At 48.0% G+C, this 15,135-nt stretch overlaps 1 protein-coding gene across 1 annotated transcript in view; it reads left to right on the top strand.

Annotated features, from left to right (window-relative positions):
- CALN1 (calneuron 1) overlaps nucleotides 1-15,135 on the top strand; it is a 457,364-nt gene that overhangs the window by 26,714 nt on the left and 415,515 nt on the right. Inside the window, exon 2 of the mRNA XM_024764135.1 lies at nucleotides 4,015-4,206. Coding sequence (XP_024619903.1) covers nucleotides 4,088-4,206 — 119 coding nt within the window. The 5' untranslated portion in view covers nucleotides 4,015-4,087. The remainder of the gene's footprint in view (nucleotides 1-4,014; nucleotides 4,207-15,135) is intronic.

The raw sequence follows: 15,135 nt of genomic DNA, 5'->3' as shown, positions 1-15,135 counted from the left end.
GCCTCCTTTGGTCTGTGTATTTGTGTCTGTGTCTGCAGCTTCATTCCGAGCTCTGTGGGGCTGCATCTATGGTGGATTCACTTCTGCCCCTCCCCGCATTTCACTCTGGGGTCATCCCAGCACCATCTGAGCAGAGTGAGTGCTCAGCCACTGCCTGTTAGGTGCAAAAGGCAGGAATGAATAACGATAGCTAGGGGCTTCGCTGGTGGCGCAGTGGTTAAGAATCCGCCTGGCAATGCAAGGGGCACAGGTTCGATCTCTGGTCTGGGAAGATCCCACATGCTGCAGAGCAACTAAGCCCGTGAACCACAACTACTGAGCCTGCACTCTAGAGCCCGCAAACCACAACTACGGAGCCCGTGTGCCACAAATACTAAAGCCCACGTGCCTAGAGCCCGTGCTCCGCAACAAGAGAAGGTACTGCAATGAGAAGCCCGCACACTGCAGCAAAGAGTAGCCTCCCCTCACCACAACTAGAGAAAGCCTGTGCGTAGCAACAAAGACTCAATGCAGCCAAAAAGAAATAAATTAAATAAAAAAATTTATGAATAACGATAGCTAGTGCACGTGGTACTTACTCTGTGCCAAACACTTTATATTACACGTACAAAGTAGGTGCTATCATTATCAGGCCCGTTTTGCAGGTGAGGGAACTGAAGCACACAGAGTTTAGATCACACAGCCCATAAGTGGCAGAACCACTTTGCACTGCATGGTCTGATTCAATTAGCCACGTTCTTAACCGCGTCCGTCACTACCCCAATCCCTGCATATTATGGGTTGGTAAAAGTGACAGGGCCAATGGAGTACCTTGAGGGCAGAACCAAGGTAGCATCACATTTTGGGTAGCCTAGAGTGACTCACACTGGTTGGCCGGTGCTCAGGGAACATTTTAGGTGCTAAAGGAAGTGGGTGGGTCATTTGCTGAAATGAAAAGCTGAAAAGAACACACATATGGGTCCAGGAATTAGTCCAAAGCTCTAACTTCAAGACTTGGGCTCAAAAACCAGCTCCTGGCCAATCTTTCAGATGATGACAATAAAGACAACTGTCAGACAGACTCAGAGGAGAAATTCTGGAAATTAATTGCCCTTAGGAATCTCATCAGGACATGAGGTAACCAGTTAATTCGGGGACAAAGAGTAGTTCCTGTAGGTATTTACTGTAGGCCATTGGCGACTTGGGAGGTACATGTGCCATGGCTCAGTCTTTGAGAAGCTCCTAGCAAAATGGGGAGATGCAGGTCCATCTTCTATCCAGATGCCAACTTAGGGTGGCTCATTAGTTGGCCATGGGCGGTCAGTCCCAGCTTGTGGAAGGCAGCTTGGCTTCCGCCATCGTGTGTCAGGCCAGTCGTGACCTGGAGAGGAGCATTCTGGTGAGACGGCTTCTGGATGGAGGAGCCCACTCCCTTTTTGGCTGAGGGGCCAGCCCCTGGCTTCGCGTTTCTCTGGCACATCACGAATGCCACAGTGAAGGGCACCAGAGGCCAGCTGAACGGCAGGAACAATTGTTCCTTATGGGAAGCTGCCACCCCCAGTGCCATGCTCCTGTTGAGCTATGAGCAAGTTCCAAATAATTAAGGGGATTGGGTTCTGAAGCCACCATGACCATCGTCTGGCACATCCTTGCTGAGAGCTCCTGGCAGGTCCTATCACCTGCCGTCTTGGCAGCCAGACCAGCACTGCGGGCTGCTCCTGCCCTGGTGTCCACTCTGCCTGGAGGGAACTGACAAGGGAGGGCACTCGGTGTATTTGGAAGTTCGTGTATATAGGGAGCTAATTACTCTCTTTAGAAATCTGCATTTGCCACCAATCACAGCTTTCGCGGTGCTGGGACTGTCATGGCAACTAAAAGCATATCTGAAAATAAAATGTCACTTTTCTTTTGCATTTCTAGGATAATGACACAGGAAGCTTGTTTTTCCTTTTTAACTTAACATGATAACTAGAGACTCAAAGAGTATAGGTGTGTGTGCAGCACGTGTGGGTAAGCGGGCGCTGTAGTATGTGTGAACATGTGAGTTGTGTGTGTGTGTGAGGGTGTGTATGGGTGCTCATGTTGACGGGGGTGGCGTGTGCAGCTGTGTGGCTGTGGGGTGAGTCCTGCCTATGTGTGTGTCCGAGGTTAGGGGCTGAATTTGGGGTTGAGATCACACACAGGCTGTGAGTGTTCGAAGGCTGGTCTGGAGAGTGTGTGTGACAGTGCTGGTGTGTGTGTGAGTGTGTTTGCGCCTGAAGACAAGTAGCGCTGGGGGAGGTGAGTCTGCAGACAAGTGCTAGTGCGTGAATGTGTTACACTCCCGTTTGGTGAGACAAGGCATCTGGCTTTGGGAAGCTTTCTCTCTATAGGGTATCCCTGTAGTTCCAATCTTTGGGAGGTTCCAGCCCAATCACAGGAGATAGAAGCCCTCTTTTCGGGGAGGACCCAACGCTGTGCCTCAAACCTCATAGAATCAGGAGCACCCAGACACCATCTGGCCCAGCCCTGACCTAGATGATGGGGATTTCTGCTCAAGGTGGAAGGTATAAAACACACAGACAGTTTGTGTGTCTCTCATTCATTCATTCTACTAACTGACACACGTTAGGCATAGGGCTGAGCCTGTCCCATTTGACCTGGGGTGGGGCTGACACTCAATGCCTACCACATGTACAGATTTACAACCATGATCACATTTGCACACACCTCTCCAAGGCTTCATGCTTCCTAAGACCATTTTCTGAGCCTCATCTCCTATGGGCTGGCTTCTCCAGGAGGACACTTCCCAGGCATGGAAATGTACCTCTGGTCAGAATCAGGAGGCTGCAAGGGAGCCTTTTCCCAGGATGCGAGGTGCAGGGGCCGAGCTGTGAGGGATGGAAGATGGGGATGGACGTTGCTGGGAGAGGCCACTGCCCACTGCCATGTGCAGACCTTCCCACGGGCCAGCTTTCTCAGGCAAGGGCTCGATCCACAGTGTCCAGGGCTCGTTCAGTCCATCACCAGGATTCTTCCAGTTAACCTCTCTGTACTTCACATCTCTGGAGATTCTTTGTTTTATTATTATTATTTTTTAACTTCAATGTGAACCAAAGAGAAACCAATATCAAGTAAATGTTAGTTCAATGAGTGTTTTATCGATCACTGCTTATTCTCAGGTCATCCCTGCCTGGGCCCAGGTGACACAAATGCATCTGAATGATTCCCTGCCTGGAGCTTTTCTCAGTGCAGTGTTGGGAGGAGAGAGAGATAGAGGCCATGGATGACGGCAGATGTAGGCACAGATGAGGGGTGCCGTAAGCCAGCCAGGTGCCTTAACCTAAGCAGAGTTGTAAAGGACAGTAGAGGTTGACCCGATGTCAGGGGTGGGGAGAGAGAGGAAGTCACCACTCGGTGACATCAAGCCCACCCAGAGGCTCCATACACCTGGGAAGCAAGTCTGGACTGGAGTTGGTAAAGGGCCATGTAGTCTGGGACGCTCTTTGCTTTGTCTAAGGAGGTTAGGATGACGTTGCCCTGGGATGGCAAGCGGCATCACAAGTTTAAGAGCTTTGGCAAGAGTCCTCTCCACTAGATGGCTGTGCTAACTCCTCTGCCCCCCCTCCCCCCCTCCGCCACATACACTTTGTTTCTGTGGCTCTGTTGGTGTCAACGGCAAGGAAACAAATTCTGCTGGCAAGGTGCTGGGCTTTCTTGCAGGTTGCAATCACACTGGCTGTTCTAGCTCCCTCCGCATAGCTTACACCACAGCAAAGCCCGCAGGAGCGGGAGTGGAAAAGAACCTGTAAATATGTTGGTCGGTTCCAAAGGCACATTATTGGCTTGTTGTGTAATACCCCCTGGTGACATTGAGGCCTTATTAATAACTACACATCTGTCACAACTGCAATTATATTTCTTGTGCCAGGATTGTGTTTCTACGATTGTCCTGTTTAAATGTGGAAGGGAGGGTGTGAGTTATTGAGGCAACTGACTTTGAGTAGATTACCACCAGCACTGTACAGGCAGTAAGTTTCTGTCAACTCCTTGCAGAATCTCAGTGTCTCTGCTGACGTTCCCTTGCTGTACTCACAAATCTCTCTGAGAACATCGCCCTGGACCCCCGATGCGGCTGCCTGAGCAACCTGGAGAGGGGAAGCCTGAGAATGAGGAAAAGGGGGGCAGAGGAGCCCCCGGAGGGGGAGAGGAGCCGCTGAGGACCCGGGCCCCCGACTTCCCCACTTGGCAAGTCTTCTCCCCCAAACCCCCGGAGAAACGAGCTTTCTTGAATGTTTGCTCAGGACTTGATTGTGTTCAGCCCGCAGGTAGGGGGTGGCGTGGGGGCTGGAAGTCTTTGTGCCGAGTGTCTGGGGACAGGACACCCGGGAGGGGTCCCAAGGGGATGCGCGTCCCAGCTGGGCCAGAGATTTGACGATCCATCTTGAGCCTGACAGCTATCCATTGATTTTATCTGAGATGCGTGCAGCGGCAAGGGGATGGGTTTGAAAGCTGACTCTATTAGGGACTGATTAGGTTGGAGGGGGTTGTTAGAAAAAAAAAGCAACGTGCCATTTATAGTGTGTGTACTCTGTGGTGGCATAGAAGCAGGAGCTCTGCATAGATAATTTCAATTAATCCTTACAATAACCCCATACGGGTGTTATTAACCCCATGTTTTACAGGAGAACAGTAAGACAACCAGTGAACAACGTCACATAGGCCAGATCAAACAGGCAAAGGTCAGCCCGGGACTCCTACCCATGTCTCTGAATCCAAAAACTTGTTCCTAACCGTTGGACTCCCCTGCCTCTCCCCCGATTATGGGTGAGAAGGTCAGCTCAGGGGGAGGGGTTGTATGTGTTCTAAGTCACAGGCTTCTGCGGGTTTGATCCTACTCTCTTCCTTTTCCTTGGAGACATTCATGGCTGTAAAAACTCAAGAGGAATTTCAACTCTGGGTGGTTTTGTATAGAAAGAAATTTTGATCTGTGTGAAGCTGACATTGGTCTGGGTGAGTTCTTTAAACGGGTATGCTCTGCAGTGATCTCCCCAAGGCTGTTCGGAATGGAATCCCCAGCCCCCTCTGTCACCAGCTCCTAGTGGGGGCCACGAGTGTTTATGGTGGGGACCGTGAGTTCAGGGTTAGGCTTCTGGGGGAATAAAGGAAGGGGACATGTTCCTGCTCTGCAGCAATTTCTCTCCAGAGCTGGAGGCTGGACAGCAGGGACCAGCACAGGATGCTGTAAGACTCTATCCAGAACCTTCTCCAGTACAACTCATTGCTTGGGAAATCAAGGTGGGAGCTGATAGGATCTTTGGCCAAGGGTGTGCTGACCTGCAGGGTGAGCCATTCTCATCGACTCTGAGGGAAGGTCTGGAAGAGGGCAACGTGAAGCTGAAATGACATATACTGAAGACAGGCTCAGAGGGAGGTTCTGCTCAGGAAAGTTGGTCAGGGGTCAGAGGACGACCTGGCCTGGGCCTCCCCAGCCTGGAGAGGAGCCCCAGCAGGAGGCATGATCCAGTCCAAGGATGAAATCCCTGTTTGGTTTATCCTCAGTCTGGAATAAGTGATAGCGTCCTGCGCACTTGCCCTGGGAGGGAAGCAGGGAAGGACTGGGGCAGAGAAATGGTTCTGCGTGTCCTACGGGCTCTGTGGCAAATGACATATGTGGCTGATGCTACAGAGGATAAGGAGAGTTTCCCACCTTAGTGGATGAGAAGATATCACGCAGCAAACAGAAAAAGAAGTCCAGTGGAGTCAGAAACCTTTTTTTTTTTTTTCCCAGCCCGCGACCCCCCAGAAACCTTTTTTTACTCAACATATTCCCACATTAAAAAGTATTTCCCTATTTGTTCCTGTGACTTTGGGATTTAGAGTTTCGGGGCCAGAACTGTGATGAGCACGAGTTAGGCAGTTTAGTTTCCCTCATTTCTGGGGGCAGCAGTAGCCCAAGAGGAATGAATCTGCTTCTCCCAAGCCATCAGCTTCTCCGTGGGGGAGAGCATGAACTCCTCTTGGACCCAAGGGCTGAGGGTCTCTAGGCTCCTGGCTTGTTCTCATCACACATTCACAGTCATACCCACACACCAACAGACATAACACTTTTGCTTACTCCTTCCTTGGGGGCAGATACACACATTTCTCAATGATTTCTTGGTGCAGTGCACAGAGAGAGACAGCTAAAAGGAGGAGGGGTGAGGTGGGGCCAAGGAATGAACTTCCACGGTCACAGTCTCTGCACCGGGGCTTGGATGTGGAGGGGAAAGGGAAAAGAGCCCACCTGGAACATGTTTTGTGTAACTTTCCATCAGCGAAGTCTTGCAGAGTAGAGAAAGTTGCATCCCTGTCCTCCGGTTCCTTGGCTGGGAACCTCCTTCAGATAAAACACGGATATTGAGTACTGGGACCAGTTTACAGAGCATCAGCGGCCTCAGTCCTTAAACACTGTGGGTCCAGGTGGTTGTGCCTGGGATGGGCAGGATGGGCAAAATTACTAAGTCAGGAGGGGTCTCCTCCATGTGTCTCATCTTCCTGCCCCAGATCATTTTCCCATCTCCTGGTACCAATTTGGTTCCTAGTAACAGAAGTCCAGTAGAAGACTCCTAAGTGAAAAGAGAAATATCTAACATCGTAACACAAGATCCCAGGCACTGGCGGAGGGTGGGAGAAGGCATGTCAGAAAATCCAAAGCCTCAGGGAAGTGAAAAACCCAAGAAAGCTGTTTCTTTCTGCCTGTCTATGTCTGTCTGGTTTCTCTGTCAATATACAATAAAAATTATCAAGTTGCTGCCAATTTGGCAGTCAGCCTCAACTGGGAATTAGTATGGTCCTAATTCCAAAATCCCCGGGGAACAGGCTCATAGCTGCCCACTCCTGATCAAATCAAGTGTCCAGGGGATGAGGGCAGAGAGTATGAACATGGTTGCTTCTGCTATAAATATGTGGGTGGAACCGGTGGAGAGACAATGAGAAGTGGGGCAGCTCCTCACCCCAGTTCCTTCAGATATTGGTTTTGTATTCCATTCTTAAAGTTGGTCAGCTACTCACAAGGTGCAGGTAAGGTGCTTGTTTTTCATACTCTTAAGTTGGAGCCTTTCAAAGAAGGTGGTCCCCAGGAGACGCAGAGGAGTGAACTATCACTGGTGGGACAAAAGCAGTGGGGTAGATGAAGCTGGCTGGGGGCACTGCAGTGGCTCGTGGAGAGAGACGTCATGCAGAGGCAGGGACTGGAGAGGTAGGACCCTCTAGCCTCCTCCCAGCCCATTCTCCTGCCTGTCAGTCTGGAAGATTACAGAATTCCCCAGAATGTCTACTCCTATGTCTTTGCCAAGGTGTGGCCAGGCTTTCTCTTGATGGATCTGGAGTTGGCCTGTAGCTGGGGACCTTCCTTCTCTTCTACTCTGAAGAGTCTTGCAAGGGCCCATAGCAGTGGAGCCCTGCTTCTCTCGGGCCCACCAAGGTGCTGACTCCTTGGGCTGGAGGCTTGAAAGGATGCTCTTCCCGTTTTGTCCAGACTCTGAGACCTGGAACTCTTTTGACCGGGTCTGGAGCTGACTCATGAATGGTCAGTAGGCCCAGGAGACCAACTGGAAGAGAGTCACCAAGGATAGAGAGATACCCAGGTAGCTTCAGAAAACCACAGCTAGTAAACAACCCCACTACCATGGTGCTGCTCCAACCCAGCCCAAAGGAAGCTTTTCTAATATGGGGAGAAATGGATGTGCACTATTGATACCCGAGCTAAAAATAGCCCATGTTCCAAACGAAGTGTTTTTTAGTATTTTGACATGAAAACGTGTAGACAAAGCAAGGATTTAGAATGCATGACTCATTAAATTGCTGGCTCTGAAAGCAATAGAAATTCAAAGGGAATTTTTCTCTCCCTATTACTCCCTCCCACCCCTGCTCTGAATAGCTTATAAAGAGAGTTTCTACATAAACAGGACCTATAAACTCCTCCATGATTTAAGGTCCTGAGCAGTGAGAGGCAGAACGAACTCAAGTTTTATTGCCTGGTTACTAAGTTGGCTTCCCTAGTTAGGTTGGAATCACCAACCAGAGTCCCGCCTGGTCTGCCCATCCTAATTTCTCCTCCTCGTGTCCCTAACAGGTGTCCAGGGGATTCCATGGCCCCACCACGGCCACTGCTCCTCCCTCCCCACAATGCCCATCTCTGTTGGACCCCAGCAGCATTCATGTCACCAGCCCTAATGGGGATGTTTCATCACCGAGCATTAGCTCTGGGGGCTACATCCTCAGGGAGAGCACACACCATATGGTTCTGTAGAAGGATGCAGGAGTGGGCACCTCCATCAACTCACTGGGAGCCTCGGGTCCTTTCTGGGGTTGAATGCAAGGGTTGGGTCTCATCAGTGATGTTCATTTTTGTTTTGTTTTTTTTTTCCTCACAAAACCTTTCCAAAATATGTCTTCTGGGGAATCCCAGTATGTAAGGCAAAAAAAAAAAGAGAAGACCCATTCTGGTTGGAGCAAGGTTTGTGTGCGTTTGGGAGAACGGGGAGGTACTTCAGGGCCCCTGAGATGAACAGTGAGACCTTTCACTTGGAGAGACTATTGGTCGACCTTCATAGCATGGTTCCTAGAAAGCTGTGTAAAAATCTCACCTCTGACCTCTCCTTGCTGTCATCACCTGCTTTCCTTCCAATCATTCCCGTGCTCCTTGAATATCTTAGTGCTTGTTCCGTCTCACATCTGCCCAGAGTCCTGATGTCACGTGAGGAAGCTAAAACTTCCTTGTGGATGACAAGGCAACATTTCCACCTCATGTTCCTTCAGATTCAACTCACAGAACTCACACTGCAATACTCCCCTCTTTAACAACCTCCTTGATGGTGTTTACCACTGTTATTCCTATTTCAGGATAGAGAGCGTACTGAGAGAAAATCTTACATGGATATGGGACATGGGTAGGTGATACTCATAGCCTTCAACTCCAGCTGGTCTTCAGTGGGACGCAGAGGTCCTCCTAGGGACCAGGTCTCCTCCCCATTTTCCACCATGACTGTTTCGCCCACTGCCCACTCATCTAAGAATGATGCTAATTGCTCATTCCCAAATAAAACAAAGGCCCCAGGAGGAAACTTCTCAACTTCCTGAGCACCTGTCTGTCACCTTTTCTGCATCCAAGCTCATCTTTGCCCCTCCCTGCCCATCATAGTGGAGGAGGACGCCTTTCACCAGGTCAAGGACCACCTGCCACCTGTGCCCAGGCATCTGTTCCCTGCCACCCTCTCTTCAGGGACCTTATTCCATCAATTGTACCTCCTCGGTTATTCTTCAACCTCTTTCTTCTTCCCCTAAGCATAAACATTCGTTCTGATGTCACTTATCTTTAAAAAAAAAAGGCTGATATGAACTTTAAAAAAAATGTTCTTCAAACTTCTTGAAAAAATCGCCTACACTTGTTCTCTTTCTCCACCTTTCATTTACTTCTCAGCCTTCACTTGCTGTGATCTGGCCTCTGCCCCCATCAGTCCACTGATCGTGTTCTGGCTGGAACAAGGGATAGTGTTAGAGCAGAAGGACCAATGCCAAGGAGTGAGCAGTTCAAAATTTAGCTCATCATCAAAATTTATCTGGTGAGTTTACAAAATCTATACGTTTGTGGGCTCTACCTACTAAACCAGGAGATTTTCAACTAGGACCTGGAAATCTGGTGACCCCAATTTCCTTCTCCCTGGGACCTTCACCGACAGGTCCCCAGAAGAATTGGGAGGGTCTCTGCTGAGACAATGTTACACCAGCGAGTGTACTTTGCCCTCTTTTGTTATGACGGCCAACTCTTTTCCCTTTCCCTTTCTCTATCAGTTCCAGCCGTCCAACTTGAATTTCAAATGATCTTGGCTAAGAAACTTTTAATCACTCTTTCATTCTCCTGGAGATTGACCCTATCTCTTGGAAATCTTCCTTTCAGGACCTATTTACTTCCTTTCTGATTCTTCAAATACAACATGTTCCAAGGTGATGATCCTCAGAATATCAATGTTAATAAATATTCTTCTAAAAGTGCTTCATGGTTGGTCAAATTCAGGAGATGCTCCATACTATATCTACCTGTTAGAGAATATCAATGCATATTAATATCTTAGCGATGTCATACAGCAAAGAAAATGGTTTATCTTGGCTTAGCTCAGCTTTTCCAAACACACTTTGAGCCTGGAACACTGGGTATGAGTAAATATGTGTGTATGTGTGTGTGTAAAAGCCAAGAAATCACCTGCTAAGTGTTTATTTCCTCTCCCTAGGACACGCCTAGTTCTATGCAAATGATACATAACGGATATACCCTGGGCCCAGGGAATGCTAGCACCCATATTCAACCAAACACCATTAATTGGTGTGCCAGGATTTGTGCTGGGTGTTGGGAATTCGGAGACAAATAATCCCTTTCCTCTTACAGTTTATAGGCTCATGGAAAAGATGGATTAATACTCACCATAGAGTTTATGTGTTAGGGTAAATTCAGGCACAGGGTGTGCCTTGGAACACGTCACACACGCACACACACACACACCAGGCAGTTGTACGGCTCCAGGGCACACCATTCAATTATGAAACAAGAATACAATGTGGATGTCACCCCCCTGAAGTTGTACAGTATACCTAGAATAAATAAACCTATATCCCCCTAAATATTCATAGTTGGTTCTCACTGATGTGGTCACATTACCCTGCAAGATTGTTTTCACTCAACAATTTATTACCGACATCCTTTTCTGTTGTACTCTGATCGATTTCACCAGTCCCCGCTCGATGGCTGTTTAGGCTGCTCTGTTTTGGGTCTCACAAGCAGTGCTGCGATGAGCATTTCTATCTATTTATCCTTTTGAACTTGTGCAAGTATATCTAAATATAAACTTTCTAGAAGTGAAATTTCTGGGTCAGAAAGTATACACTTTTTTTTTTTTCCTTTTGCTAGATTTGCCAAATTGCTCTCCAGAATTAGGAACCAATTTACCTAAGGGAAGGGCTTCTGAGGACAGGGGACACTGGAGTGGAGGGGAAGGAGGCAAGAGAGGAGAAGGCCTTGAAGGTGATAATTAATGGAGTGGTGTCTCTTAGGAAGCCAGGGGGCATGGGATCAAGAACACAGTCTTCATGAAGAAAAAATCTACACACACAGCCAAAGTGTAAATTCTGGACTCCATAGAAAATGTTACAAATGATCTTAGCTGAGAAATTCTGATCACTCTTGCACCCTCCTGGAGATTCTCTAACCCAAGTCTCTTCAAAATCCTCCTTTCAGCCAGGATCCATTATTTCCTGCATGATTTTTCTAAGAAAACATACCACATTTTAAAAAAATTTAATTTCTATTTTATATTGGAGTATAGTTGATTTACAATGTTGTGTTAGTTTCAGGTATACAGCTAAGTGATTCAGTTATACATATACATACATCCGTTCTTTTTCAGATTCTTTTCCCATAATATTATGGGAAATATTATGGGTTAATACAGAATATTGAGTAGAGTTCCCTGTGTTGTACAGTAGGTCCTTGCTGATTATCTATTTTATATACAGTAGTATATGTTAATCCCAAACTCCTAATTTATCCCTCCTCCCTCACGTTTCCCCTTTAGTAACCATAAGTTTGTTTTCAAAGCCTGTGAGTCTGTTTCTGTTTTGTAAATAAGTTCATTTGTATCCTTTTTTTAAACAAGATTCTACATATAAGTGATAGCATATGTTATTTGTCTTTGTCTGGTTTACTTCACCTAGTATGATCGTATCTAGGTCCATCCATGTTGCTGCAAATGGCATTATTTTATTATTTTATGTGAAACATACCACAAATTGATGGTTAATATTGTTATTAATAAGTATTCCTCCAAAAGTGCTCCATGGTCAGTAACCCAGTTGGCCCCTAGGAACCTGATTTCTTTGGAAGAGCTTTGGGTATCAGGATGCTATATGGCTATCTTCCTGGCATTTGCATGGGGGATGCAGCAACAGACCAGAGCATGTCCAGCATCATAGGATAAACAGGGTACATGTTCATGCGATGTACTTTTCACCTCATGGCTGGTAATCTAGGACAGCTTAATATTAAAACAAAGCTTGGTATGTTCTGGTGCAAGATACTAGTTTTTAAGACAAAAATCCTGGGCTTCAAAACTGGGTCCTTGCTTGCAGTGGGATGTTTTGGGCTATGACCCCGTCATTCTCTATCATCAGAAGCCCTTTTGTGGAAAAATTGAGAATCCCTGGGCCAGACCAAATTCATGTAGCACACTCCCTGTGTTTGTATCAAATTTTAATTTGAGCATTTTGCTCCTATCTGGAAAGTGGGGCAGGGGGAGGGGGAGACAGTGAAATCCATGCCCTGACAGACTTGCTGTCAGCAGAAGACTGTAGAAAACAGCACTTTCCCTCAGGGTTCAGTCAGTCCTCCCCGTCGTAGAGCTCAAAGGGGACTGGAGGGACACAGAGGCCCCGCAGGCCTGTCCCACCAGATGTCCCTTCCCCAGTCTCTCCCACCGGAGCCACATCCAGCTCTCTACCCATGGTCCACATGTGGCCATTGCAGGAACCTTTTCCCCCGGACCTCTGGGTTCTTCTTAGTCCAGCTACTACTGCTTTGCAATAAACCACCCCAAACTCAATGCCATAAACCAACAAACATCTTATGCTCTTGGGATCTCTGGGTCAGGAGTTCAGTGGGGATGGCTTATCTCTGCTCTGTGATGTCTGGTGCCTCTATTAGAAAGACTCCATGGCCAGGGGCTGGAATCATTTGGTGACTCATATGTTTGGTGCCTGAGCTGGGCTGGCTGAAGGAGCAGCTCAGCTGGGAGTATCTACATATGACTTCTCCACATGGCTTGTCCTTCTCCCAGCATGGCCTCTGGCTGCTACGACAAGCATCTAGGGATGAGCCTTCCAAGAGCATCAGCTGGGGCCTGGTTGGCCTTTTATGACTTGGCCTTGTAAGCATCCCTTCTGGCATATTCTGGCAGTCAGAGCCGTCCAGATCCTCCTAGATTCAGGGGGTAGAGGCATAGAGAGCACATATCAGTGGCGAGGAGATTCAATTTGGGGACCACATTGTAAAATGCCCACAGTTTTCCTTCATGGATCCTGGATCGTTATGCTACTTGTTCCCAGTGATGTACCTCTTTCAGCGTCTTCTGGATTCCTGCCGGTGGCATGGAAGAATAAGAATCTGTGTGGCGGGGAGTCAAGGTACCCACAATCCTGTGGATAACTCAGAACATTATTACGTTAGAAAAGCATTTGTCTGTCTTTAAATTATCCTAACCTGGTGTGTGCCAGACTCCAGAAGGAGAAAGGACAGGGCAGAAAGAGCCACGTTGGCAAATAGAGGAAGTTTCGCCACATGGGCAGAGACATTAACCAGGACAGGATTTCAGGGAAATCGATAAAATATGTTCCAGGAGAGAGAGTGGCCAGCCCATGTCATGATACAAGTGGTCCATTCCACAACTCTAAGGGTCACTCAGAGTGTCATTAATCGGGCCCAGGTCACACAGATCTTTGATGGGACTTACTTAAAGAAAAGGAGTAGCTGGTACCACTGTGCTGCTGTTGGACGAATATCTGTCTCATTCCCTTAGCAGGGTCATCTCCTCATATTATATTTGGGGGAAACAGGTGGGCCTTCAGTATGTACGTGAGTCAATCCACCTGTAGCTGATTCTGGTTACCTGCCCCCATCTAAGGGCTTAGCACCATCTCAGCCCCATTGCTGCTTCCCTTCCAGTACACACCTGGGACTCTGGGGCCTCCGTGTTTTCTCAGTAAGCAGCAGCTACCAAGTCATCAGCCCCTGGAGGGGTGGTGCTGGAGCAAGGGCGCGATTTCCTTTGCCTTCTCTCAATTCCCCACCCGGCCATCATCACACAGCAGATGGATATAAATCACAGATTTCACTGAAGGCTTGGGAATAACCAGAGTAGGGAAAATTTACCATCTACAAAGGAATCTTCATAGAGTCAGAAAAAATAATTTCAATGTAGGGAAAAATTACCATCTACAAAGAAATCTTCTTAGAGTCGGAAAAAATAAAAGTATTTTTAGAGGGGCTTTTCGTGCGTGCATCCTTTTGGCAGTCTGGTGAAGGCTGTGAATTATGTTTTTATTTATTTTTATTTTAAAATTTTATTTATTTATTTGCGGTACGCGGGTCTCTCACTGCTGTGGCCTCTCCCGTTGCAGAGCACAGGCTCCGGACGCGCAGGCTCAGCGGCCATGGCTCACGGGCCCAGCCGCTCCGCGGCATGTGGGATGCTCCCGGACCGGGGCGCGAACCCGTGTCCCCTGCATCGGCAGGTGGACTCTCAACCACTGCGCCACCAGGGAAGCCCCACAATGTTATTCTTATTACCTACTGCCAGGGTGGATTGATTTCTATGGCTTGTCCCTGCGGGGGAGGAAGTCAGAGGGAGCTGTGTCCTGTAGTCGGGGAACAGGTTTCCTACAAAGAGATGGCGACTTGCCCAGAGAAAGCCTGAAGAAAGGAGCCAGGAAACAGGACTAAGAAATGCACCAGACAGGGATCCTGGGGGACTCTCACCCTTGGCGGCCTGAGGATAGAATCAAAGGGCCCATGAATTTGGATGAGAAAGAATGTACCTTTACTTCCATCAATCTCTAAATGGAATCTAGCATTTCCTTCAATTACGAATGCAGACCACATGGTGCAATGGAATTAGCAGGACTGTGATTTTGCTGCTGTTTTCCTACCACGTTACAGTTGTCAGAATTACCTCCCCATGTTGTTTACACTTACGACTACAGTATTTCAAAATTATGATTGCTATTACACCCGCTGTCAGATCTTATTATTTAATGCACCAGCAAGGAAGCGCAAGCATTATTACATCACACATTTGTTTTATCTAATAATTGTGACACTGTACTTAAAAATAATTGATTTCCTTTACTGTTCCCTTGATTATTCTATTTCATGCTTTTAAAAACATAATTCAGGGCTTCCCTGGTGGCGCAGTGGTTGGGAGTCCGCCTGCCGATGCAGGGGACACAGGTTCGTGCCCCGGTCCGGGAAGATCCCACATGCCGCGGAGCGGCTGGGCCCGTGAGCCATGGCCACTGGGCCTGCGCGTCCGGAGCCTGTGCTCTGCAACGGGAGAGGCCACAGCAGTGAGAGGCCCGCGTACCACAAAAAAA

The sequence above is a fragment of the Neophocaena asiaeorientalis genome, unplaced genomic scaffold (genome assembly GCF_003031525.2).
Source record: "Neophocaena asiaeorientalis asiaeorientalis breed wild unplaced genomic scaffold, Neophocaena_asiaeorientalis_V1.1 scaffold490, whole genome shotgun sequence".
NCBI lineage: Eukaryota > Metazoa > Chordata > Mammalia > Artiodactyla > Phocoenidae > Neophocaena > Neophocaena asiaeorientalis.
Note: the sequence above shows the minus strand (reverse complement) of the source record. Positions and strands in the feature narration are given on the sequence as shown.